This window comes from Apium graveolens, chromosome 7, assembly GCF_009905375.1.
Source record: "Apium graveolens cultivar Ventura chromosome 7, ASM990537v1, whole genome shotgun sequence".
Classification (NCBI taxonomy): Eukaryota; Viridiplantae; Streptophyta; class Magnoliopsida; order Apiales; family Apiaceae; genus Apium; species Apium graveolens.
Window position 1 is genome coordinate 205,530,951 of NC_133653.1, and position 27,205 is coordinate 205,558,155.

Here is a 27,205-nt window from a genome sequence, read left to right on the forward strand (position 1 = left end):
TGAGGCCACCTACTGGTGGGAGATGGTGAAGATATTGGAAGGTACAGATGTTATTACTTGGGAGAGGTTTAAGGAATTGTTTTTATAAAAGTATTTTCCTCAGTTTGTTCAGGATCAAATGGAGCTGAAGTTTTTAGAATTAAAGCAAGGGAACATGTCGGTAACAGATTATGAGGGTAAATTTGAGGAATTGTCAAGGTATGTACCGTTGTATGTGGATACCGATAGGAAGAAGGCTAAAAGGTTCCAGCAAGGTTTGAAACCCTGGATCAGAGGGAAGGTAGCCATTTTTGAATTGGATACCTATGCAGGAGTAGTACAAAAGGCTATGATAGCAGAGATAGAGAGTGAGATGTTCCAGAAGGAGAAAGAAAGCCAGAAAAGGAAGGTTGAGGGAAGTGAGGGTCAGTCACAACCAGGGAAGTTTCCAAACTTTAAGAAGGGCAAGTTCCAGCCAAGGAGAAATTTTAATTTCAGGAGACAAAATGCAGGAGACGGAGGCCAGGGAAACCGTTCAGCTAATGTGAATCAGCCGAATCAGTTGAGATTAACTTTTCCAGATTGTCAAGTTTGTGGAAAGAAGCATGGAGGAGTTTGTAACAAGTTGAATGTGGTATGTTTCAAATGCAACCAGAAAGGGCATTATTCGAGGGAGTGTCGAAATCAGCCAGCTAGAGAGGCAGCAAATGAGGATCAGCCTATCCGAAATCCAGTAGTAAAGGTTCCCGCCATTGGATTTACGTGCTTTAAATGTGGAAAGCCAGGACATATGGCCAGGGATTGCAAGATATCAGCCCCAGTCAGTAATGCATTGAGGATCATGGGATCTACCCCTGCTGTAAATGAGACTCCAAGGGCTAGAGTTTTCGACATGTCAGTAAAGGATGCTATCCAGGATACAGATGTCCTGGCAGGTACGCTCAATGTGAATTCTCTATGTGCCAAAGTGTTAATAGATTCGGGAGTAACTCGATCGTTTGTTTCACAAGATTTTGTTAGCAAGTTAAATTGTCCAGTAGAGTATTTAAATGAAATAATGACTGTGGAATTAGCAAATCAAGAACGTGTAACTGTGAATCAAGTTTGTGGGAATTGTGAGGTTGAGATTTCTGGTAGTAAGTTTTATGTAGATTTGATACCATTTAAGTTAGGAGAATTTGACATTATATTAGGGATGGATTGGTTATCTAAGCATGATGCCCAGATAGATTGTCGAAACAAGAAGGTAATGGTGAAGACGCCTGACGAAAAGATAGTAACGTTCAAGGGACAGAAGCAAGTAAAGAAGTTCTTAACAATAATTCAAGCTAAGAAGTTATTACGGCAAGGAGGCAAGCATTTTATAGCATACGTGATTGACAAGAGTCAGTAGCTAGCAAAACTTGAAGATATTCCAGTTGTGAATGAATTTCCAGACGTGTTTCCCGACGAATTGCCAGGACTTCCTCCAGATAGGGAAATTGAATTTGCGATCGACTTAACACCTGGAACAGAACCAGTATCCAAGGCCCCGTACAGAATGGCACCTGTTGAGATGAAAGAGCTAGCAAAGCAGTTGCAGGAGTTGTTAGAGAAAGGAGTAATCAGACCCAGTGTATCCCCGTGGGGAGCACCGGTATTATTTGTCAAGAAGAAAGATGGAAGCATGAGACTATGTATCGACTATAGAGAGCTCAACAAGCTTATAATCAAGAATAAGTATCTGTTACCTAGAATTGATGATTTGTTTGACCAATTGAAGGGAGCCAAGTATTTCTCCAAGATTGATTTAAGAGGGGGGATCATCAACTGAAGATCAAGCCAGAAGATATACCAAAGACAGCTTTTCGAACAAGGTATGGACATTATAAATTTCTAGTAATGTCTTTTGGATTGACCAACGCCCCGGCAGCATTTATGGACCTGATGAACAGAATTTTCAAGGAATATTTGGACAAGTTCATTATTGTATTTATAGACGATATTTTGATCTATTCAAAGACAGAAGAGGATCATGTGGAACATTTAAGGAAAGCTTTGGAGATTTTAAGGAAAAAGAAGTTGTATGCTAAATTTTCGAAGTGTGAATTTTGGTTACAAGAGGTTCAGTTCTTAAGACACATAGTTACTAATGAAGGGATCAAGGTGGACTCGGCAAAGATCGAGGCAATTACGAATTGGGAAAGACCGAGAACACCCACCGAGGTAAGAAGTTTCCTAGGATTGGCGGGATATTATCATCGATTTGTTCAAAATTTCTCAAGGATTGCCACACCATTAACAAAGCTTACACGAAAGAATGAGAAGTTTATATGGAACGACAAATGCGAGAAAAGTTTTCAGGAATTGAAGCGACGATTAATCACGGCACCTGTTTTGTCACTTCCAGACGATCAAGGGAATTTCGTAATTTATAGTGATGCTTCTCACAAAGGATTAGAATGTGTTCTTATGCAGCACGACAAGGTGATTGCGTATGCGTCAAGGCAATTGAAACCACATGAACAGAAGTACCATACTCATGATTTGGAGTTAGTAGCCATAGTATTTGCTCTGAAGATTTGGAAACATTATCTGTATGGAGAAAAATGCGAGATTTATACGGATCACAAAAGTTTGAAGTATATATTTACCCAGAAGGAACTTAATATGAGGCAAAGGAGATGGTTAGAATTGATCAAGGATTATGATTGCTCGATTAATTATCATCCCGGTAAGGCGAACGTTGTAGCAGACGCGTTAAGTCGGAAGGAAAGGTTAAATGTGTTATCCGTACCTGAAGAGATATATAAAGAATTTCAGAAATTGGAATTGGAGATTAGAATTTGCAAGCCTGAGGAAGCTAAAGTGTACAATATGACTTTCCAACCGGAATTGTTGGAGAAAATAAAGAAATGTCAGGAAGATATAATGGATCAAAACATAAATTGTTTGGTAGGTGAAGAATTATCCACACAAAAGGATGATCAAGGTATTTTGAGGTTTTCTTCTAGAATTTGGATTCCACCAGTAACGGAGCTGAAGAATGAAATTTTGCAGGAAGCGCATAGTTCAAGATATTCCATCCATCCAGGAAGTACCAAAATGTATAGAAATTTAAAGAAGAATTATTGGTGGCCAGACATGAAGAGGGAAATTACGGAATGGGTTAGTAAATGTTATACCTGTCAGAGGGTTAAAGCAGAGCATCAGAGACCAAGCGGATTACTATAGCCATTGGAGATTCCAGAATAGAAGTGGGAACACATTGCCATGGATTTTATAGTTGGATTACCAAGGACAAGGGCTAATCATGATGCCATTTGGGTTATAGTGGACAGACTTACCAAGTCAGCTCATTTTCTGCCTATAAATGAAAGATTTTCGCTCGATAAGTTGGTCCATATGTACCTAAAAGAAATTGTAGTTCGTCATGGAGTTCTAGTGTCTATCGTATCTGATCGAGATCCAAGGTTTAACTCAAGATTCTGGAAGAGTTTTCAGGAATGTTTGGGAACAAGATTGAATATGAGTATGGCCTATCACCCGCAGACGGATGACCAAAGTGAAAGAACGATCCAGACAATCGAGGACATGTTACGTGTTTGTGCTATTGATTTCAAAGGAAGTTAGGATGAGCATTTACCCCTGGTAGAGTTTGCTTATAACAACAGTTATCACGCCAGCATTGGGATGCCACCCTATGAAGCCCTTTATGGACGCAAATGTAGATCTCCAATATATTGGGATGAAGTAGGAGAACGCAAGATACTTGGACCTGAACTGGTACAGCAGACAAAGGAAATATGCAGATCAGTCAAGGAAATATGCAGAGGAAATATGCAGATCAGAAGTGATTGATAACCGCACAAGATCGTCAGAGGAAATATGCAGATCAGTCAAGGAAAGACATGGAATTTGAAAAAGGAAACTTGGTATTACTGAAAGTATCACCATGGAAAGGACTAACGAGGTTTGGAAAGAAAGAAAAGCTAAGCCCAAGATATGTCGGACCTTTTGAGATTTTAAAGCACGTTGGCAAGGTAGCTTATGAGTTGGCGTTACCCCCGCACATGGAGCACATTCACAATGTTTTTCACGTATCGATGCTCAAGAAATATAATCCAGACTCCAGGCATGTAATAGAATATGAGCCAATAGAGCTTCAGACAGATTTGTCATATGTAGAGAGTCCGATAGAGATTTTAGAGGAGCGAGAGAAGGTATTGAGGAATAAAGTGGTAAAGTTAGTAAGAGTATTGTGGAGAAACCCAAAGGTTGAAGAGTCAACCTGGGAGTTAGAAAGTGATATGAGAGAAAAGTACCCTCATTTGTTTTCTTAAGAGATTCCGAGGACAGAATCCTTTTGAGGGAGGAAGGATGTAATATCCGGGATATATCATGTAATTATTTTTGCTATTAAATAATTATTATGTGTGTTCAGTATCTATTCTGTGAATTAACTGTTAAGTGTTATTTGTATTTGAATATTCAAAAATAGTATTAATTGAGTATTTCAATTTTTATATGTCCAAAATAAAATATAGATAATTGTCATATCTTCCTAATTATTATTATGTTGATTTATGAATTTATATGAATCATATGAAATTTATAAAATCTTTTTCCGAGTATTTAAAATCTATTTTATAAAAACGGGAACCAACCGAAGTCAACCGTTGTTACATTTTTGGAACCCGAAACTCTTCCGAGAACTCCTTCCTAACGTAATTGTAATATTCCGAGCCTTTTCCATGTTTCGACTTTTTCGATCCGGCGTACGGTTTGTCCTGCGCGGGTCCCGGCGCAACATTTACGATACAATATTCGTTTCGGTAAATCAATAAAACCCGTATTTTCGATAAACGGGAGCTTTTTATTAAACTATCACAATTATCACTTCGTAATACGTGTAACCAGGCGCTGAGACCAAGACCGCAGTACAAATTGTACTGATTTGGATAATTATCCCGAAAACCGATACCGTTTGGATCAGTTTTTTACAAATAAACGTACCATTTTATATCCGGAATGATCCAACGGGATACTAATTTTTCGTAAATATAAATAGCCTTTTACCGTATTTTATTTCGTATCAAAATCATTTGGAGACAGATAATTATATAATTTTACAGAGAAAAATCATATATTCATAAACTGTTCCAAGAATCAAACCAACTTTTGCAGGTGTTATTGATCTTTGTTTGAAAAGCTCGAGTACCAGATTTGAAGGTCTTGAAGAGCTCTATCAGATTCCATAACCTATTTTACTGCAGAATCAAAGGTTGATTTTATATATTTTTATTTATTTTCAAATTATTTTGATTAAAAATATGAATTTTTGTTCGGATGATTGTTTGTATGATTTGATGATTGCATATTGTAGAGCTTGATTTCCTGATGATTTTGATATATTATACGTCTCATTTGGAGTTCAATAACATGTTCAAATTTGAGTTTGATTTTCGAATTTTAAAATTAAGGTTTATAACCCGTATGAATGTTCTTAATTGAAATTTGAGGGTTTCTTATTTTGGAATAGATTGATGTTGTGATATAGTGGATTGTGTTCTCTGTGAAATTTGCAATCTAGTCGTATAAGTTTCATGAATCAACGAGGTCTGTAGAGAAGGGAGTTGTATTTTGAATATTTCCGAAGTTCGCCGGAAACTGGCAAACTTCACGGCCAAATTTCGGCCAACTCGGGGATGATTAGAACGATTTGTTGGCTTGGTTGTGTTCCTGGTAAAGTATAGATGTGATCTGGAGGTGTTGGTGGGGTGAGGACGCCGGGAACGTGTTCTCCGGCCACCCCTGTGTTTTCCGGCGACGGGGTGTAAAATTTGCAGTTTGGTCCCTGGACTTTTGGGGACGATACAGTTAGGTCCCTGAAGTTTCCAGACTTTGCAAATTTAGGATTCCTGTTTTAAAAATGTTTAAAAATCATATTTCCTATTTATTTTTATTAGAAAAATTCGTTTTTCATTTCTGAAAATTCTAAAAAAATTATTATTTTAATTCCGAAAATTATTTTTAATTCAAAAATAAATCTGAATTAATTAGTTAATTAATTTCAGTTAATTTTTAATTAATTAATTGGTCAATTAATTCAGAAATTAATTGATTAATTGATTTAATTAATTATTAATTGATTTTAATTAATTATTTAATTAGATTTAATTATTTAAAAATGATTTAAAAATTCTGAAAAATAGTTTCGAGCTTTAAAATATTATTCTAAATTATTTTCAAGGCTCGATAATTATTATAAAATTGTTTCGAAGCCAGAATTGGCCAACCGAACCCTGTTTATTAACCCGAAATTGATCCAACGACCCGTATTAATTCTGAAAAATACTTTAAAAATCATTTTAAATACCCGAAAGCATATTTATGACCCGAGACTTCTTTATAAATGATATGTCATTGATTACGTGATGTATTATGTGTTATACATGACTTGTTGATTGACTATCGGTCTATATATTCGGTGTTTACTTGGTTATTGCATAACTTTCAATCCGTTAATCGGAATTGGGTGAAACGATGGGTAGATAGAAGTATGTGTTGAATAGAATCCTATGAGTTAATGATTGATAGATGCTTATATTATGTGAGCAGAAGAGGCAAGACATAGGAAAGGGAAACAGGTAGTTGAGGAGTAAAACGATTGTGATTGGAAGCGAGTGCAGGATCGTAAGCTAATACCAGGCAAGTGTTCTAATCTTTCTCGAGATATTGTAGTACTTGATAGTCTTGTTGACATTGCAACTGCTTTGAAGCACAGAAACCTAAATCCTGATTTCAGTTATTATTTTTGAGCCATGAACCATATTCTTTCTAAACCATTGATTATTGTATACCCAAACACGAACCACAAATCTACGATACTACTCCACAAATACGTACAAACTAAATACCAGACACTGAATTGAATTATTATATACTCAACCCATGGTATCTTATGCTTTGAAAGACCAAATTCTTAAAACCATGAAACATTGGTTCCTTTGTTATCCAATTCTTTCATTACCCAACATCCAAGCCTTGAAAGTACCTTGTTGATCCACACAAGGGTTGAAACCCTTTCATTGTTAAACACTCACTGTTATTAATGATTTTGATTATTGTTTATTATTGTTTAATCTTGTTATTATGTTAGAATTGGATTGTTTTTATAAAATTGTGGACCAGATTCGTGGTCAGACCATATAATGGTCAAGTTAGGCCAATGTGTGCCTTGGTTCCAGTAGTTAGAGCAATGCTGTGTGCTTTGCTCGGGGTTAGTGCGTGACTGATCAGCAGCCTAACCTTGGTTTTAAAATAAAAATATAGTATCCAATTCTAAATCATAATCCATTGTTTACTTGATATCATAACCATATTCACTTGATGATCATTATTCTCGGTTTTGTCATTGTGACTTGCTGAGCTAGTTAGCTCATTTGTGCGATGTTGTTTATACTCTTTCCAGTTAAGAAGGAACCAGTTGGTAGCAAGGATCCTCAGTCCAGTGCGAGAGCTAGGGATTAAGGCTGTTGAAGCTGAGCTAGTAGACTTTTTTTGGAATAATGTAAATTGTAAAAGTTTGTAATATATTTAATACTCAGTTCGAGTTTGAATGGTTGGGATTTAATCGGTATGTAATATATTAGTGTATTTGGCTTGTGTGCATACTTTAACCTGTTGCGATCCGTGGTAGTTGGTAAGTAGGGTCATTGCATATTATTATTATCTTTAGTATTGTTATAAGCAGGTTATAAATAAGGTGTGTGTGTGGACCCCAAATTCTGACCCGGGTTTGGAGGGCGCCACAAGTTGACTGGTCCTAATTTAGCTGTTTGTTTTTACTGTAACAAGTTGGGGCACTGGAAGAGGAACTGCAAGGTTTACCTTGCAGAATTGAAGAAGAAGGGTAGTGAGACTACCGCTTCTGATTCAGGTATGTTCATGATCGAAGTTAATATGTCACTAAGTCAAATTTCTACTTGGGTATTAGATACCGCCTGTGGTTCTCATATTTGCAATTCATTGCAAGGACTAAAGGGAAGTAGGACTCTTGAAAAAGATGAGGTGATTCTACGTATGGGAAATGGAGCAAGGGTTGCGGCCATATCTGTAGGATCATTTAGTCTACATATGCCTACGGGCAAGATTATTATTTTGAATAATTGTTATTACGTTCCCTCTATTGTGAGGAATATTGTTTTTATTCATGTGTTGGATTTGGATGGTTTTTCATTTATTATTAAGAATAATGAATGTTCTATCCTTAGAGATAATATTCTTTATGGACGTGGTATTTTAAATAATGGTCTGTATGTATGTGACGTAGAGCATGATTTACTTCAGATTGAACAAACTAATAAAAGAAAACGAGATGATGAAAATCTGACCTATTTATGGCACTGTAGGCTAGGTCATATTAGTGAAAATAGACTGCGGACATTGCATAAGGAAGGGTTACTTGACCCCTTTGATTTTGAATCATATCCTACATGTGAGTCTTGTCTAGTGGGTAAAATGACCAAATCTCCATTTAGTGGACATGGAGAGAGGGCTGCAGATTTGCTAGGATTGGTACACACAGATGTATGTGGACCAATGTCTACGCAAGCCATGGGTGGATTTTCATACTTCATTACTTTCATAGATGATAGATCTAGATTCGGATATGTGTATTTGATGAAACACAAGTCTGAAGCCTTTGAAAAGTTCAAAGAATATAAACATGAAGTGGAGAAACAAACCAAACACAGTATTATAACTCTTCGATCAGATCGAGGTGATGAATACTTGAATGGAGAGTTTCTAGATTATCTCAAAGAAAATGGTATAGTCTCCCAGTGAACTCCTCTATATACTCCACAGTTAAATGGGATATCTGAAAGGAGAAATCGAACTTTGTTAGTCATGGTTCGGTTCATGATGAGCTATGCGAATCTTCCAGTATTCCTATGGGGTTATGCATTAGAAACCTCATCATATTTACTGAATAAGGTGTCTTCCAAATCTGTTCCTCAAACACCATATGAGATATGAAAAGAAAGGAAACCGAGTCTTAAACACGTTAAGATTTGGGGATGTCCAGCTTATGTCAAGAAAGTTGACCCAGATAAGCTGGAATCTCGATCCGTAAAATGTAATTTTGTGGGATATCCTAAAGAGACTTTGGGGTATTACTTTTACACCGATCATCGGGTGTTTGTCTCCAGACATGCTACCTTCTTGGAAAAGGAGTTTATCCTTGAAGGAAACAGTGGGAGCAAAATTGAACTTGATTAAGTTCAAGAAGCATAAACTACTACGGATCAAGTGGAAACACCTGTTCAGACTGAACAACCTTCTATGGAACAGCCCATTCGTAGGACAGGGAGAGTGTCTCGCCAACCTGAGAGGTATTATGGCCTTGTCATTGAGAATGACAATGAGTTATCAATCATTGATGATGACAACCCTGTGACCTATAATGAGGCTATGTGTAGTGTTGACTCAGAGAAATTGCATAGTGCCATGAAATCCGAAATGGAATCTATGTATACCAACCAAGTATGGACTCTGGTTGAGGCGCCTGAAGGTGTTAAGCCTATTGGGTGCAAATGGGTATACAATAGAAAGATTGGAGCAGATGGCCAGGTGGAGACCTATAAGGCCAGGCTCGTGGCAAAAGGATTCAAACAAAGGCAAGGGATTGACTTTGATGATACTTTTTCTCCTGTAGCCCTGTTAAAATCAATTCGGATTTTGCTTGCGATTGCTGCTTACTACGACTATGAGATCTGGCAAATGGACGTGAAAACGGCCTTCCTCAATGGGGAACTTGAGGAGGAAGTGTATATGACACAGCCAGAGGGTTTTCTTTCCAAGGGAAATGAACACCTAGTGTGTAAGCTGCTGCGAACCATATATGGTTTAAGGCAACCTTCTCGTAGATGGAATATCCGTTTTGATGAGACAATCAAAGAGTTTGGTTTTATCAAAAACATGGATGAACCATGTGTCTACAAGAAGGTTAGTGGGAGCACAGTAACATTTCTTGTATTGTATGTGGATGACATACTTCTTATAGGAAATGATATACCGATGCTACAATCAGTCAAAGTATGGCTATCAAAGAACTTCACCATGAAGGACTTGGATGAAACATCCTATATTCTCGGTATGAAGATCTATAGAGATAGATCTAGAAGAATGATAGGTCTTACTCAGGGTACATACATCCAGAAAGTGCTTAAAAGGTTTAGCATGGAAAACTCCAAAAGAGGTCTCATACCGATGAGCCATGGAGTGTCCCTTTCCGGAAAAAATGTCTCCTAAGACAACTGAGGAAAGAGAGCGTATGAGTAAGATTCCTTATGCTTCAGCAATAGGATCTATCATGTACGCGATGTTGTGTACAAGGCCTGATGTTGCTTATTCAATTAGTGTGACGAGCAGATATCAGTCCCATCCAGGTGAAGACCACTGGAAAGAAGTGAAAAACATCATTAAGTACTTGCGAAGGACTCAGGACATTTTTCTTGTTTTTGGTGGTGAATCTGAGTTGAAAATAGAGGGTTATACTGACTCTAGTTTTCAATCAGAAAGTGATAGCAAATCCATGTCAGGGTACGTGTTTACTCTGAATGGTGGTGCAATTCAGATTGTTGAAAGAGGAGATGTCAACGTCGAGAGAGTTGACACACATAACAACGTAGCAGACCCACACACAAAGCCACTTTCTCAGAGTCACTTTGATCGTCATAAAGACAAGATGGGTATTAGATACCAGAGTGATTGGCTTTAGTATAAGTGGGAGATTGAAAGAGATATGTCCTAAGTCCAATCATGTATGAGGATTTAGGAATAACTTTTATGTAATCTGTTTTTAATTTCATTGATATTAATAAAAGACTTGTTTTGTTTTTTTATTGCGGGCTCTATTTATTTTAAGTGTTTAAATAAGATATACCACAGTTTAGAGTAAAGTTTTTTATGGATTGTGATGAGATCATAATAATGAGACCTAAAAGATGATAACTCTAAACTTAAATAGTTCCTGTTCGTAGGATTACTAACTGGTAATTAATAATCCGCAAAGATCGGTACATACTATGCTTACTTCATTATGAAGGATGTCTGTTCTCATAGACATTTGTGTCGTGACACTATAGCTAGTATGTAGGTGCTTATTATAGAATAAGTTCACTGAACATGACTCACACAGCTGAACAACTGATGGAGTTCACTCACGTGTCAGCAGTTATTCACATAGTGATAGTTGTACAAGTATCCTTAGACTTGAGGTCATCATAGTCATCTTGTGTACACTGAACTATGCTTTGGTTTAGTTCTTAGTCTCCAGGGACAATTATAAGGGCTCTACTGGGTATAGGAATTTGTACACGAAGATAGTGTATGATCAATAAAGGATCTACCCCTTCCAGTGAAGGAAGAGAATGTTCAATGCTGATCCACTTATGCTAGTTCAGGAATCTCTGGCCAGAGTGAATGAAATTAGAAAGGAGTTTCTAATTTACATTAAATAGAACTAAGCATAGTGAATGGGAAAGCAAGTGATTAAATAAGATAGGCTTGACACAAGTTCCATCCCTTGTATTTAATCGTGACATTGCAGGGTAGAAGGAATTAATTGTACGGTAACTACTCACTGAATAGGTTCTTGGTATTCTAAGCAGTGAATTCGTATTATCCGGATAGTCGCGATATGCTGAGAAGTATCCCTCACGATGTAGAATAAATATGATTAATTAATTAATCATATTTAATGAATTAGAGAATTTATACAAATAATGATAAAATATTTTTATTATTATTTATTTCTACTACCGGTTTAATATTGAACCTACAGGGTCACACCATAAAAGAGAATGATTTAATGGTGGAGGAATTAATTAATAATGGCTGATAATTATTTATTTATGAAATAAATAATTAATTGGCAAATTTAATAATTGATTAAATGAGATTTAATTGATTATAAATTAATTAAGAAAAGGTTCTTAATATTATTAATTAAGAATTTAATTTTTGGAAATTAAATCAAGTGAGAGAATTATTTCTAAAGAGTTTAGAAAAAGGATTAATAATTAAAAGGTGTTTTAATTATTAGTGAGAATAATAAAGGGTTAATAATAATAATATTTTATGGAAAAATTTTCAACTGAAAATTTTGCCTATAAATATACTATTATAAACCCTATTTTTGCCTCAACCAAAAGATTTACAAAACCCTAATTCTCTCCACCTCCTCCTCCTTCATTACATCGTTTTCTTGGTGGATATCGGTGGAGTGTTTCACACTTGAGGAGCAGCTGCTAAGGATCTCCGTTCATCGTTTTTAGATCGCCATTAAAGACCTCCATCTTTCCATTAACATAAAGCTTCTTAAGGTAAACACACTGAACTACGAATTAAATATTATTTTTCGCATGGATCCTGCGGAGGGTTTCGGTTTTTTTTAAGATTAAATTTACGTTTTCGCTGCGTTTATGTGCTAAAAACCCTTCAATGGCATCAGAGCTACTTGTGAAAAGTTTTTAATTCGTTTATGTGTTTAACTGTTTTCGATATATGAGCATGTACGTGATTCGCGATGATTTGATGTTGATATAATATGCTTATATATGTATGGTTTTGAATATATGATATTCATGTGAGTTGTATAATCATAAGATGATTATGTAATCTGTATATATACTGATATATACATGATTTATATTTTTTCTAATTATGAGAATCATATTAGATACGGATCTCGAATTGGCTGCTGCAGATTTGCTGAAATCTGGGTTTGGTGTCCGATTTACGCAAACGAATACCCTATTCCATAGGTAAACGAGCGTCTGAACAAAACTGATAGCAAAAGCTATCAACGACTCGTCTGTAAGGCGTTTGACGTCGGTTACTTTCCGTAAACAGTGATTCTTGTTTTTCTGATTTGATTCTGATTTTTCTGATTTTTGTCATATTTTCTTTTTATGGTTAGATCATGGATAATATGATATGTTAAGATCAGATTATGTGTTTTAACATGCTTTTATGTGTTATATGAGCATGGTGGATGGTTATGGTCTTTCGACCTTACAAGAAAGCTTTGGACAGGATAATAAATTCAATAAGGGTGATCTTAGTAACAAGGGATAATTCTTAGGAAACAAGGATTGTGGTCAACATAAATGACTCAGGGGTAGACAGGTGTATGCAGGTGTCCCTTAACTATCTTATCTCTAGAAGGGCATATGAGCTGGACATTCTGATAAACAAAGTCCAAAGAGTGATTCATGAAGATACTCTCTTGCTAAATAAATTAAATAATGCTCAAGTGACAGCTTTTCTAGAAGCTTATCTACAGCCTAGCAATGGAGTGACATACATATATGTTACCACCAAACATTACAAACACTTCCAAATCCCTAAGCAATGTGTCATGGCCAATAAAAAGCTTATCATGATTCTGGAGACTGATTTGAAAGTAAAGAGAAATAAGACTATTGAAGATGAAGAAATGATTAAGCTGTTGGGGAGATATCTGAGAAATCCTGAAGCCAACTTGCCTAAAACTCAAATCAACAAGGATAACTTGGATGATGATGAGCAGAAGAAAGATGATCAAAAACCTTCTGGCTCAAATTCAAGTCAATCTTCTAAGGCAGCTGGAAGCAAGGATAAGAAGTAGGAAGAGAAGAAAAAGGATGATGAGAAGAAGAAGGATCACAACCACAACCACAACAAACCCTAAAAATCCAAACAACTCAAACTCAACCTTCAAGGCCAACAATCTCAAACAACAAACCACCTCAAACCTCTAAGCGCAAATTCATATACAAACAAACTGCTAACTCCTTTCTGAAAATACCAATCACCACAAGCCAATCATCTCTCAAGAAAATCACAAACCTACCCTCTGTAAAACCATCACTCAAAATCAACTACAAGTCTGTTGGGAGGAAACCTAAGAAGGCTAAGCCTACTGAAAAAGTGGAAGCCACTGAAAGGGTCATCTGGAACTGTTTCAAGCAAAGTGACTTTCTACCTTTAAATTGGTGCATCTCAGATAAAGATTATTTCCAACAACTAGCTGAAGAAATAGTTAGAGTCCGGGTTATAACTCTAAGGGAAGTAAGAATCTACTTTGAAGATGGGTCCTTCACTTTTCTTGGCAGTAACTTAATGGACACTCTCTCTCCCACAGAAATTAAAAGAGTGATAAACTTACTGAAGGATAAGGATACTGCTACAAGAGCATGGAGATCTGTTTTAACTGAATGGTTGATTGCAAGGGAGGAAAGAAGAGCAAGGAGTAAAGCTGAATATGAGGAGAATAAGAGGAAGTATGATGAGGATATTGAAATGTATATCAAAAGATCAGAAGAACTCAAGGCAAAAGGGATGAGCAAAATATCCAAGGATGGAAGATTTCTAAACATAAAAGTTGGTTCATTCTCAAAGTTTAGGATAGAGATGTTAGATGGTTATCCAAAGCAAGACAAACTCAAACTTATGGAAGCTCTAATAGGGACACCAATCATAGAGGAACTTGAAATTCTTATATATATAAAGGACCTCATTAGAGATGAATTAAAAGTCCCAGTCTTTGTCTGACGCTTGTAACTATTTAAACTCAAGAAATCTCCTAATGTATAAATATTATAATTGTGTCAATTTTTATGAATTAATCTTATTTTCCATTGAAGCTTGGGGTTAGTCATGTTAACAGACATGAATTTGTGATAGGAAATCTTCTCACAAATTGGGGGAGATTGTTGTGCAAGACATGCCTGTACTATAACAAGACTAAGTCAAATTGACAACCCTAAGTAAGTTGTATTATAATCTTAGTTTGCATTTTGTATTGTAACATTTAAAGTTTGTAAAAATATCAAAGAGCAGACTGAAGTCTTTTTCTATAAACAGTATCAAGCCTAAGAATTCTATCTGGAAGAAAATCAAGAAGATCATGCCTCAGAAGAATTATGAAGAAGTTTGGAGTTTAATAAATCTGTTTTGAGAAAAATATTCTAAGTCAAGATCTCTACAAGTCACAGATTTAGTGTTATAGAGAAGTCATTCGAGAACTCCACAATGACTTATAGAGAAGTCAGGAAAGCTACTAGAGAACTCAGAGATATCGACAAGTCATTTCTTCACTAGAGAACTTTGAGATATCGACAAGTCAAAATATCACTAGAGAACTCTGAGATATCGACAAGTCAAAATATCACTAGAGAACTCTGAGATATTGACAAGTCAAAATATCACTAGAGATTTCTGAGATATCGACAAGTCATTTCTTCACTAGAGATCTCTGAGATATCAATAAGTTTATTTTCCACTAGAGAACTCAGAGATATCGATAAGCCAAAGTGAAGACATGAAGATGACAGATCTCGACAAGCTAAGTTCTCTTATAGAGAACTCAGAGACCTCTACAAGTCAAAACAACTATAGAGAAATGAGAGATCCCGATAAGCCAATATACTTATCGAGATGTCAAGTTCTCTATATATCAAAATGGAGATCTCGAGGTAAAACTCAAAGTACAAAATGCAGACTAGTTCAATTTTAAAGATTATCAATCAACAAACAATCCAATCAGTTGGAAGACAAGTCTTGCAAAAAGCAGCTTGAAGAGTATAAGATCAGAGGCCAAGATTAACTGGCAAAGTAAAGTCACATGCGTGCAAGATTAGCAATATTCACTAAGCCAGAAATAGAAAGATTTGATTATCTAAAAATAGGGTTTAGTACATGCTATGTAATAACCAGTGTTTACTGATCTATAAAGTAAACACTGGATGCTTTGTTAGTTGTAACAATTTAGATAAGAAAAATCTTGTATTCTCTCATGGAAGAAGCTAATCTCTTTATCAACAAAGAACCTAGAAATTTTGTAGCAAAACATTTCTAATTTTAATATAAATTAAGTGAGTTTTGAAAGATTTGTGTTCACTGTTATTACTTGTTTAATTTCAGTATTAACACATCTCACTGCAAGATTTAATTTACTTTGTTCATAACCATAAACACTTCAAGAAAAGTATAATAACGCAAAAATATATTCACCCCCTCTGTGTGTAATTCATTACCTAAAAGACCGAACCTTTAATTTCAAGTTCGATACTCCACTCCTAAAAGTTCGGTAAGCTCGAGTTCGACTCGAAAACTCGAATTAACTTTACTAAATATTAACAGACACTCAAAATATGATCGGTTCGGTTAGGCTCGAGTTCGATTCTATAATAAATAAATATTATATAAAAAATATAAAATATTTATATATAAATATATGAGAATCACGGACCTGAGGATGACCTCAGGTAGTAGTAGTAGCCTGAGGTTATAATATTTTCCCTTATAAATGCACGCGGGTAAAATTGGAAAATCAGAATAAAAGATTGATATTTACAAAAATGCCATTAAAAATATATAAATGCACCTTATAACCTCACGATAGTTACCTGAGGTCATCCTCGTGCCCATTTTTCTCTAAATATATTTATAATAAAAAATTAAAAATAATAGAGACTCAACAAGAGTCGCGAATCGTACGACGCAGTAATTTGAAATTCGAATTCACTCGGTTAAAAATTCGAAACGCTCGAGCTTTGCTCATTTTTTCCGAGACAAATTCAAAAATTTTATGAATCAAGTTCGAGTAACTACGAACAATTTGACCCGTTTACCAAGTAACAACTGCCAGGTATGAACACATTACAACGTTGGAAATATTGAAAGACGAGAATTTTGGACGGGTAGTGTTTGTTGGTAGTATAAATGCTAAGATTTACTCACATACATGGACTACATGTTTATTGTCTAGTGACTAGTATGAGAGTATCCTATTTGGTCCGAATGGAAACACTTTTAACAAACATGTCATCTTCACAACCTTTTTTTATCCTTCCAAGTGTTGGGATTGTTAGAAGATTAAGGAGCAAAACTCGGACACCAAGAACAATGAGTTAATCAAAAGAACAAAAAAACTAAAGGATACAAGGAATTTCAAACCAAAAAATAAAGCCCAGAAAAAGAAAAAGATAAAGGAACATAATTCTGCAACAAAGAAGAGAATCTTGTCACTGGTTTGTTTCAGCTTTTGATTTTTCTTATGATTTACTTGCACTTTTTTCTAATATTTCAAATACCCTTTTGAGGAAACTTTAATTAATTGATACCCATTTGGGAAATTCATTGGAAAATCAGTAGAATTTGATACATTTTGCTGTTTTTCTTTTTCCCACTTTGGGGATTTAGGGTTCTTGGTTTAATTTATTTTGTATGTTTTGTTGTACAAATGATCATTGTTATGTTATTTGGGCTGCATTTGATTATAAAGAGGAAGCTTGATTTAGGGTAGTGTTGTAGGGAGTTAGATAATTTTATGTAGTTGAAGAGATTTAGATTAGAGAGAATGAACAAAGAACTAGGTGGCATTGTTAAGGCCTGGGAAGTAACTATAAGAAAATCACAAGCAGCTGCGAAAAAAAGGGCAAAGAGCATTTTTGCAACAATGTCAGTAGCTCATGTAGATGATGATGATAATGATAATGAAAATGATGATATTCCGGTTGAGGTTATTGATGTAAAGAGGTCTTTTTCGAGTGGTGATCTTTATACGGGGCAGTGGCTAAATAACTGTCCTCATGGTCAGGGGAGTTTTATGTGGTCTGATGGGTGTATGTATATAGGTGAGTGGTTTCGAGGTCATTTGATGGGGAAAGGTAAGTTTACTTGGATTAATGGTAGCACGTATGAGGGTCAATTTAAGGATGGCTTTTTGGATGGTGAAGGGATTTATATGGGTTCTTCAAATGATATTTATATGGGGAAGTGGGTAATGAATGTGAAGCATGGTATGGGAACTATGCATTTTTCTAATGGAGATTTCTATGAAGGAGATTGGCGTCGAGGGGTGCAAGATGGGCAAGGAAGATACAATTGGCATTTTGGTAATAAGTATAGTGGACAATGGAAGAACGGGGAGATGAGTGGCAATGGCATAATGACTTGGAAGGATGGGAATCAATATGATGGGTGCTGGGGGGCTGGGCTTCCTAAAGGAAATGGGACTTATAGATGGGAAGATGGGAGTTCGTATGAGGGTGTTTGGAGTAGAGACCCGAATGAACAGAGTGGTAACTATTATCCCTCAACCCCAGGTACGGAAATTAGTGATTGGGATCCTCAAGATGTTATGGTTGAATTGGGTGAATGTAAAGCTTGTCAGGGTGAAAAGATTACCATATTTCCTTCACAGAAGACGTTTGGTTGGTCTACTGGTAAGAATGCAAAGGGAAGCAAAGGGAAACCAAGACTAAAGAGAATGTCAATTGACGTTAGGTTAGATAGTGGAACTGGGGGTTCTGAAGCTGATGTTGCTTCTGAGTTTTCTAGTAGTTCGGTGGAAGGAAGAGAAGTAAATGACGGTGTAAAAGGTCTCCAGATTGATGATAGGGATAAGTCCAGTGGAATTCCAAGGAACATCAACATACGACCCCCAAAGAGACAGGGGCATTCAATACGCAAAGGGCATAAGAATTATGAGCTTATGCTCAATCTGCAGCTTGGAATAAGGTATGTACTGAACTAGTTATAGCTTCCCATGTTTTATATTTAGTTTGCCACTATATATCAAATTTGCTTGATCCTTTCTTTGACGTGTATAATGATTGCTGAAGAGAAACAGCTGAAACTTAATTTGTTGATTTATGTTGTACTTCAGTGATTTCTCCTAGTCACCGTAGTTGTCGTTATAAGTAGTCAGGACTTGAGCTTCAACATTTGACTGCGAAATAGATGTGCGAGATACGTTCTTTTATTGACAATATCGCTTCCCAAGAATGAATGTAATGAGCGTCTAGCACACTAATGGTAGTTCCTGCTTCAGCAAGAAAATGAGTCTTTGTGATGCGGTTGCGAGATAAATGTTTAAAGATACGTGTGTTTATCAAACTGCAATTGCACCATAAAATGCGGTTTATAATTTCCGTGGTGCGGTCTAAAGCGCACTTGGAATATTGCCCACTCAACATTTAGGTAATTACTTCCGTTCCACATATATATAACAGGCCCAGTCCAAATATTGTAGGTTGGTTTGATCAGTATTGATTATTCCTTTTATCTTAGTAACAACCTTACGTTCAAACTAGGATCTGCTCGTTATGATATGAACATTGTTGCTAGTATGAATATGTGATATTTTCCATGTATACCTAGATAAGATTTAAATTAAATTCTCACAAGTAAAAAACCGGAAGAGTTGGGAGATTTTTTCTTTTAACCAGTTGTAGATGCTTTCTCTCAGCCTGATAAGTTATGTTATTATGGTAATTATATCAATGAACCATACACATTCTTCGAGGCACAGTGGAAGTTCTCTGTAATAGTTTCTTGTGCAGAGTTTTATTGCATGGTTGCTAATTTTTAGGTTCATTAGCCATTCTTCCTTAATCTTACAGAATAAAAGTTCTAGGCACCGTTTAGTTGGTAGGTAAAGTTGCTTCTTTTATAACAGAATTAGCTTGTACCCAGAATCTGCTACTAACGACACAGATGTGCCAAAATAACTATTTCATTGTTTGATGCAGAGCAAAATTAAGTAATTTTATGTACATATTTTACGTTTTTCTTAAAAAATTGAGTTAAATATAATGTATTACAACGTAAAATTATGTTAGATGAGTAGATTATTAGGCATATTCCAAGATTATCATTAATGTAGGGAACTTTGTAGGTATAGTGTAGTACGACACAGTATCACTTATATACATATAAAGAGAGACTCCCTAAGGATATGTAGATGAACATGTATATGAGAAGGTTGCAGCGGTGTTGCAACCATCTTATACTCTGATTGGTGGCCATTTATATAAAGTCGATCATATTAGCAAGGTTCGCGTTTGACACATTATACAAAGGTATAAAGAAAATTAGGTTTACAAATTAAATTGCCATATATTTTTATCATGTTTCCGACAAATTCAATACTTAATGGAAAACATTTTTTTGACAAATAAGTGCCTGTGACATTCAGGAGATTAGAGACTTAAATTTCTATTTAAGGCTCTGATAAATCTAGAAGCCTAGTTTTTGAAGTAGTTGCCGAGCTCTGTCTGATTCAATGTTATGCAAGTGGGTTTTTAGTTCCATAACATTTGTTCTCCACAACATTTTTTTATGCATGAAGTAATTTTCGGTGTTGATGTAGAGCGGAATCAGCCTTATATTTTCCACCAAAGAAAGTTTGGTGCGCTACGCACAAGTTTATATTTTGACTATTTTATAAAAACAAGAATATAACCACGCCCGGTGAATCTTTTAATAAATTGCGTGAAGGAAAGCTCACATAATGCTCCCATGGCTATAATTCATCCCCACTCCTATAGACAAGCATACACAAGGAGCGTGATCTGAGCGTGATCTGTAGTCAGTACCAATATGCATATTAAGTAACTAACTCTCAAAACCTTAAGGTGTTAGAAGGAAGTCTTAATTGGATTATATATTATATTCAACACTCTTTCTCACTCGTATGAGTGGACAATCAGATAGACAAACAATTAATTTAAGAAATTCAAAGTAGGAGGATTCAAACTAAACCTGGCAATACTGGTATACGACACGTGAACACGGTACGAAACGACATAAATAATTAGTGTTTGGGTTCGAAAATTGGTACAAGAACACGAAAGTACACGAACACGAAAAAACACGAATATAATTAGTGTCGGGTTTGGGTTTCAGATCAAGGTACACGACACGGAACGAAAGTACACGGAATACATAAATAGTTAAATTTCTAAAAATATATAATATACATATATATACTACATATCAAATGTGAATTTACCTATTCTAAATAACATTTATATAATTATAAATACTAAATTATATTTTATTATTCCTTGACTATTTACTATGTGAGCACTTCACTATTTCACTTTTAAATTTGGGCATTCATGGTTTTAAAGACATTTGTTATCGGTAAACTAAATTTGTTAATTTCTTTTTAAGACATTTTAATGGTAAACTAAATCTATGTTATTTATTTTTAGATTCGTGGCCGTCTATGCAAAAAAAACAAGCAAGATCAAGTCGTTGACTTTATGTTTCTAATTTCTTTTGAATGTTGAACAATTTATAGTTTGCTGTACACAAGAACATTTTCACTTGTTTCATACTTTTTAATTAGGAACTTTGTTGTTCACTATTCAAGACCATTTAATTATCTTTTACATTTTTTACCAATTAATTTTTTTCGTATATAATCCGTGTACTTTATGTACTAAAGCAGGTAAACACGAATATATTAGTTCCGGGTTAGTGTCACCAAATTGGTACACGAATCCAAATCCGGGTCGGGTTCGGGTTTAAGATTTGGTACACGAAAACACGAAAATACACGGAATATTTGTACACGAAACGAAACGTTGCCAGGTCTAATTCAAACCCATGACCCCTCCCTAAACCGAGCTCGATATTATGTTAGGTAACCAACTCTCCCAAAACCTTAAAAGGAGGCCTTAACTGGATGTCTGGATCATATATTATATTCAACTATGCAGGTGACTAAAAGTGGCTAAATTGTTTAATAGACTTTGAATACAGTTCATTGCTGGTACACAGCGTATCTGTGTCTAAGAATTAAGCAGAAATTGCATTCTTTACGGCTTTAGTTAGATTTTTATCCATATTTTTACATCTCTCTGCTAGCAACTAACATGGGGTTCCACCACCAAGGCATTCTGTAGGAAGGCCTGCTCCTGCTACCTCCCTCGAGTTAAAACCTTCAGCTTTTGATACCAATGAAAAGTTATGGACCAAATTTCCCACCAAAGGATCCAAGCATACACCACCTCATCAATCATGTGATTTTAAATGGAAGGATTACTGCCCATTGGTTTTCAGGTAGCTTCTGAAATTTATTTGTAAAAAATTCTTTATTGCATCTTTTATGTTTTCGAGAGTAAAGCTTTTTTGTGTTAGTTCTTTTTAGTTTGTGTACATTATGGAGTCCTGATTGTCAAGTATCTACTTGTTATTCGTTTGGTCACAGTTTAGAACCCCCACAAAACATGCTCCTTATGAAAAGTACGGAAAGGCTGCATATATTGGTACCTTTCCAGGACCATGATGATGTAAGAGCCTTTTCCATTGGCTACAACTTTTGGTAATTCATATGTCAAATCTGTGCTCTCCTTGGCCAAATTTACGCAGCCCAGAATTTTTCTTGGGGCTATGAGTCTGTGACATGGAGGATGACAAATAGACACTTGACCATATTAAGCACAACATGTTTTCTTTATAAACCCTGTAATCCTTCAATTTACTGGAGATAACGTAGATTATTATTCTACCAGCTTAAGAGATTATTTTTGTGCCAGCGGAGCTGTGGAAGATTGTATATGATCTTTGTTATGTTTCTCTGTACAGTTTAAGCAATCATAGTGTGATGATCTACTATAAATTATACTTTCAGGACTCTTAGGAAGTTATTTAAGGTTGATCCAGCTGATTACATGCTCTCCTTATGCGGAAATGATGCTCTTCGGGAGCTTTCTTCACCTGGAAAAAGTGGAAGCTTCTTTTACTTGACCAATGATGACAAGTACATGATAAAGACCATGAAGAAGGCTGAAGTTAAAGTGAGTTTGATTTCTGTTTTGTAATTATTTTCTTAATAGAAACTATCCATCTACATTTTAACTCAGTTGTATAGCTGTATAAAATATATATATTACAATATCACACAAAACTTCAAAACTGTAACAGACTGTGCTCTACTTTAGACGTAATTTATCTGCATATCCAATGTGTAACAAGTACAGCGAATTACCTTAATGATACAACGAAACTATACATAAGTTTGGTCTCCAACATTCTGAACCTTAAACTTTTTATGCATAGCCTTCTTACTTCTTAGTAGTTATAATTATGCATACGCAGAATGCATAAATCTGTATATGTGAAAGATTTCGTGTCTCTCAAAACTAGATATTAAATAGGTATTTGAGAGATCAAGGTCTGTTCATGAAAAGATGGCATCTGTTTGTGATGAAAGGTGCGGGTTCATTGTTCGTAGTTTTATATCAAACTACGAACAACTTGGGCTCCAATTTAGGCTCAATCTTTCAAGATATAATTTCATATGAGCATATTTTAAACAAAAGGATTATTTCCGTTGCTATCTGTTGGACTGGGACAACCTTCAATAAAAATGATTTCTTTTGCTACATGTCCTAACTTACTCACTAGGTTTAGAGATTAATAATAATAGACATTCAGATTTAACATGTGTCTTAATTCTCCCATCTCCCATAAAAAACAGTGCTGAAATCTTGAGTTATTCGTCAATATGTAAAGCTAAAACATCCAGTAAAATATTATCGGGCAATAAAAGGATATGACTTTCTTTCAGAACGCATGTATAATTCTTGGAAGTACAGTTCGTATAATTCTGAGGATCTCTTAAGAGTTTGTAAGTCAATCCTGTATTACTTGTTTAGATTACTGCATAACTATGATTGATTATAATCCCGGCGAACTTGTTTAACCCAGGTTTTGAAGAGAATGCTTCCTGCCTATTACAGTCATGTTCGAGCCTTTGAGAACACTCTTCTTACTAGCTTCTTTGGTCTTCACTGCGTAAAACTGACAGGGGCTGCACAGAGAAAGGTATTCCGATTTTAAAACAAAATCCCACCATAAAGTTTGAAGTTTCGACGAAAGTCATTCAAACCATAGTTCCTTGATTAATTTGGCACTTGTGTGCTAGGTTCGATTTGTTATAATGGGAAACTTGCTCTGTACTGAGATACCCATTCACAGGCGTTTTGACTTGAAAGGCTCTTCTCATGGCCGAATCACAGAGAAACCTGAATCTGAAATTGAAGCCACTACAACCCTGAAGGACCTTGATCTAAATTTCATTTTCCGATTACAAAACTTGTGGTTCCAAGAATTCTGCAGGTCAGCTTCCTGTGTTTTGTGATACCGCCTGAAACTCTAAAAGGGTAATAATAGTTATGAACTAGCTTTTTAGCAAGGTATTAGACGAGATTGAAAGTGCATATAATTAAGACTATTCCCGACTTGTGCTACGTGCATTTCAACTTCGGTGACAAACTTCTATGAACTCCATATCATTGATTTTTACCTCGTAGACTTCCTAGATTTATAGGGCACTCTATACTGGCTAGGTATTTCGGAGTTTAGTTCAAAAAAAAAAAGGAAAGAGAAGAGACATCTTTTGGCTGCACAAGAGTTACCTGTGACCAGGGATGGATCCAGGAGTTTACATTAGTGGGGAAAAATTTACTGAAGTTTTAGACTTTATACATTTTTAAGTTTAGTTTTTTTGTTCTCTTTTTTTCATATTCAAAAATAAAAAAGCAGTTTCCACTTGACCGAAAAAGGTAGAAGGACTGGCAGATGTACATGTTGCATAGTGTTAGTTAAACCTCTCAGCCAGACTTTTAGGAGAAATGGCCCAAAATGGCACCATTTCAGTAAAAATGCCCATAATGTCACTATTGAAAATTAAGGCCCAAAATGTCACTCCAACACGGAGTATCGTACGGAGTATCGTGTAGCGTTTGGAAAACAAGCCGAAACGCTACACGATGTAGCGTTTTTTTTTTAATATAGTAAGTAGCTTAACACTGCATCAAGAAGCGTCATGCCATCAATTGTTTTTTTTTTATTTTGAGCATATTTTTGTGTATTGCTTTGGAGACTGGAAACACCACTTAATGTTACATTTTCGACATTCCTTTTCTATTTAATATATTTAAAATGTAAGAGTGTACCCCAGTTTAACAAATTTTAATTTTTTAGGGTCAACAATCACTTTTAGGTTTTAGAAATATTAAAAAATTGAACAAAAGACACATCTAATTTAACAACTTTTAACATTTTAGGGTTCACCAATCCCCTTTTGGGTTTTAGAAATATTAAAAAAAGAAATTAATAAAAGTTTCACTGATTTAAGTTTTAGGGTTTAGGGCCTAAACCCTAGGTACAAAAAATGTAAACTTTAAATTAAACAATTTTAGAATTTAAGAGTGTAAAAAATGTAAACTTTAATTTAAACGTTTTGAAGTGATATTTTAGGCCAAATTTTCAGAAGTGACATTTTGGACCATTTTTTACCTCAAAAATTGACATTTAGGGCCAACACCCGACTTTTAGCAAAAGCAAATAAGATAATTAAACCTTTCACCAGATATGAGTTTATTTACTTAGATCTTCATATTTCACTTATATATAACTATATACAGAAAACAAAGTAGTATACTGATATGTTCATTACTTACTAAAATCTTCATAGTTAAATAATACATACAAGAAATATGCACCACTGCACAATGGGGGCAATATTCAATTTTGTGTAAGATTTTAAGTTTCTTTAAAGACCACTCTTTCAAAGAAGGAAAAAATAATTTAAGACCGAGGAGATACTATTTAAAAACTTCTCTGCAACAGGGCAACATCTGTTACATTGTTGGTAGACATACCTGCTCATGTTTATGATAGATAAACATTAGAAGATGTTTAATTTGTCCAGTATGTTATATCTTCACACCTTTCACAATATACTTTCATTTCACCCTCATTAATGACAGAAAAGACATTAATTGTTATCGAGCAACAACACAGCAGTGACCATTTAACTTTTAAATTGTTCTTGCAGACAAGTGGAAAGGGACTGTGATTTTCTTGAGCACGAAAGAATAATGGATTATAGTCTTTTAGTCGGTCTTCATTTTCGCGGGAATTCTGCTAAAGAAGGTAGTAGTGGCTTATGAATTATCACTAATGTGGTCCAGAAATACTTAATAGAAGATTAATTGTTTTATTTTTGCAGCAAATCAAGACAGTATCAGTGCGGGTACAAGTCCTCGTACTACTTCTGACATGGGTCTTCTTTTCCATCCATCCGGGTAATTAATTTAGCTGTTGATCGCAATTTTATTTTTAGAATCTTTATGAATCATGGCCTTAAAATGGAAACTTTGGACTTATTATTATTTATTTTTTTTGAGATTTTGCTGTAGTGCTTGATGACGATTTTGATGATGATAATAATGACAATATATGTATATGAGGCTTAAAAAACAACTCAGATGGCAATTAAAATAAGTTTTGAGTAATCAAGAGAGAAGAAGGCTACTTAGGTTTCATAATTATGTATTTTGAATATATCTCTCTATTTTGGGTGATGGAAGTTGCAGAAATTAAGTATTCAAACTCACATGCCTCCGCAAAATCCTGAGCACTTAAACCAAATGAAACCTAGAGATTAGAACAATTGACTGTTCAATTGTAATATGGGTATAGTCGTGAGCTTTATTACACGATATCTTAAATAAAGATATCAGATTGAACTATGATTTTTAAGATTTATAACTATTAGTACTGAATTGTGGAAGTGGCAAGTGGTTTCACTTATCATCAAAGTTGTAACTTGTAATTACCAAGGCATCCTCAAGTATCTCCTGGTTAGTCTTTGTGATCAACTTAGTAACAGATTCTTCTTTTTAACCATAAATCAGTCATGTTTTGCAGGGAAAAGATAAAATTAGGCTTAAACATGACTGCTCGAGTTGAGCAAACAGTTAGAAGTTTCGAGACCCAGTTAGTTGGAGAACCAACCGGCGAATTTTATAATGTCATACTCTACTTTGGCATGATAGACATACTGCAAGATTATGACATCAGCAAGAAGCTCGAGCATACATATAAATCATTCCAATATGACTCAACGTCAATCTCAGCAGTCGATCCGAAGCAGTACTCCAAACGTTTCCGCGATTTCATTTTTAAAGTTTTTTTGGACGACAACTAGAATCGATACTCTTGATATAAGTGTCAATTAGTTTCTAGAAGCCTTCGTGTATAGTTGGTCTCGTGTAAATACTCATGGGTACACAAACAAGTCGGAAGTTGGTCTGTCATAAGAATGGCCGCCAGAGGGTGTACTATTGGTAGCTGGTCAAGGCATCAGTAATTTTGCAGTTCCCACCCTCCTAATATTCATATACATAGAAAAGTGTTTAGAGAAGTTGAGGGATAACAACAATGCGATAGATTACCCATGTGTAAATGAAGACTAGAAGGCGGAATTTGTAAGCTGCGGTGAACTCATTTTGTGCCCCACCCCCCAAGATTGTATCCAAGTAAACTGATGATATAGGATGATGTACTTATTAAGTTGTACACAAGAGAAATAGAAACAGATTTAGAA

The 27,205-nt window shown here is 35.4% G+C and overlaps 1 protein-coding gene across 1 annotated transcript; it reads left to right on the top strand.

Annotated features, from left to right (window-relative positions):
- The first annotated feature begins 16,812 nt into the window (after window positions 1–16,812).
- On the top strand, window positions 16,813–27,205 carry LOC141670680 (phosphatidylinositol 4-phosphate 5-kinase 5-like). Its single transcript, XM_074476632.1, has 8 exons — window positions 16,813–18,534; window positions 21,700–21,867; window positions 22,439–22,604; window positions 23,518–23,634; window positions 23,735–23,928; window positions 25,652–25,749; window positions 25,826–25,901; window positions 26,527–27,205. Exons 1-8 carry the CDS (start codon window positions 17,372–17,374, stop codon window positions 26,804–26,806), a joined length of 2,262 nt encoding a protein of 753 aa, XP_074332733.1. The 5' UTR covers window positions 16,813–17,371; the 3' UTR covers window positions 26,807–27,205.

What these genes read in the sequence shown, in the direction of transcription:
- LOC141670680 (XM_074476632.1), top strand. Translation starts at nt 17,372, where the DNA reads ATGAACAAAGAACTAGGTGGCATTGTTAAGGCCTGGGAAGTAACTATA. An exon ending in AATCTGCAGCTTGGAATAAG is followed by an intron (nt 18,535 to 21,699) that starts GTATGTACTGAA and finishes TCCACCACCAAG; the next exon opens with GCATTCTGTAGGAAGGCCTG. An exon ending in TGGTTCCAAGAATTCTGCAG is followed by an intron (nt 23,929 to 25,651) that starts GTCAGCTTCCTG and finishes TTGTTCTTGCAG; the next exon opens with ACAAGTGGAAAGGGACTGTG.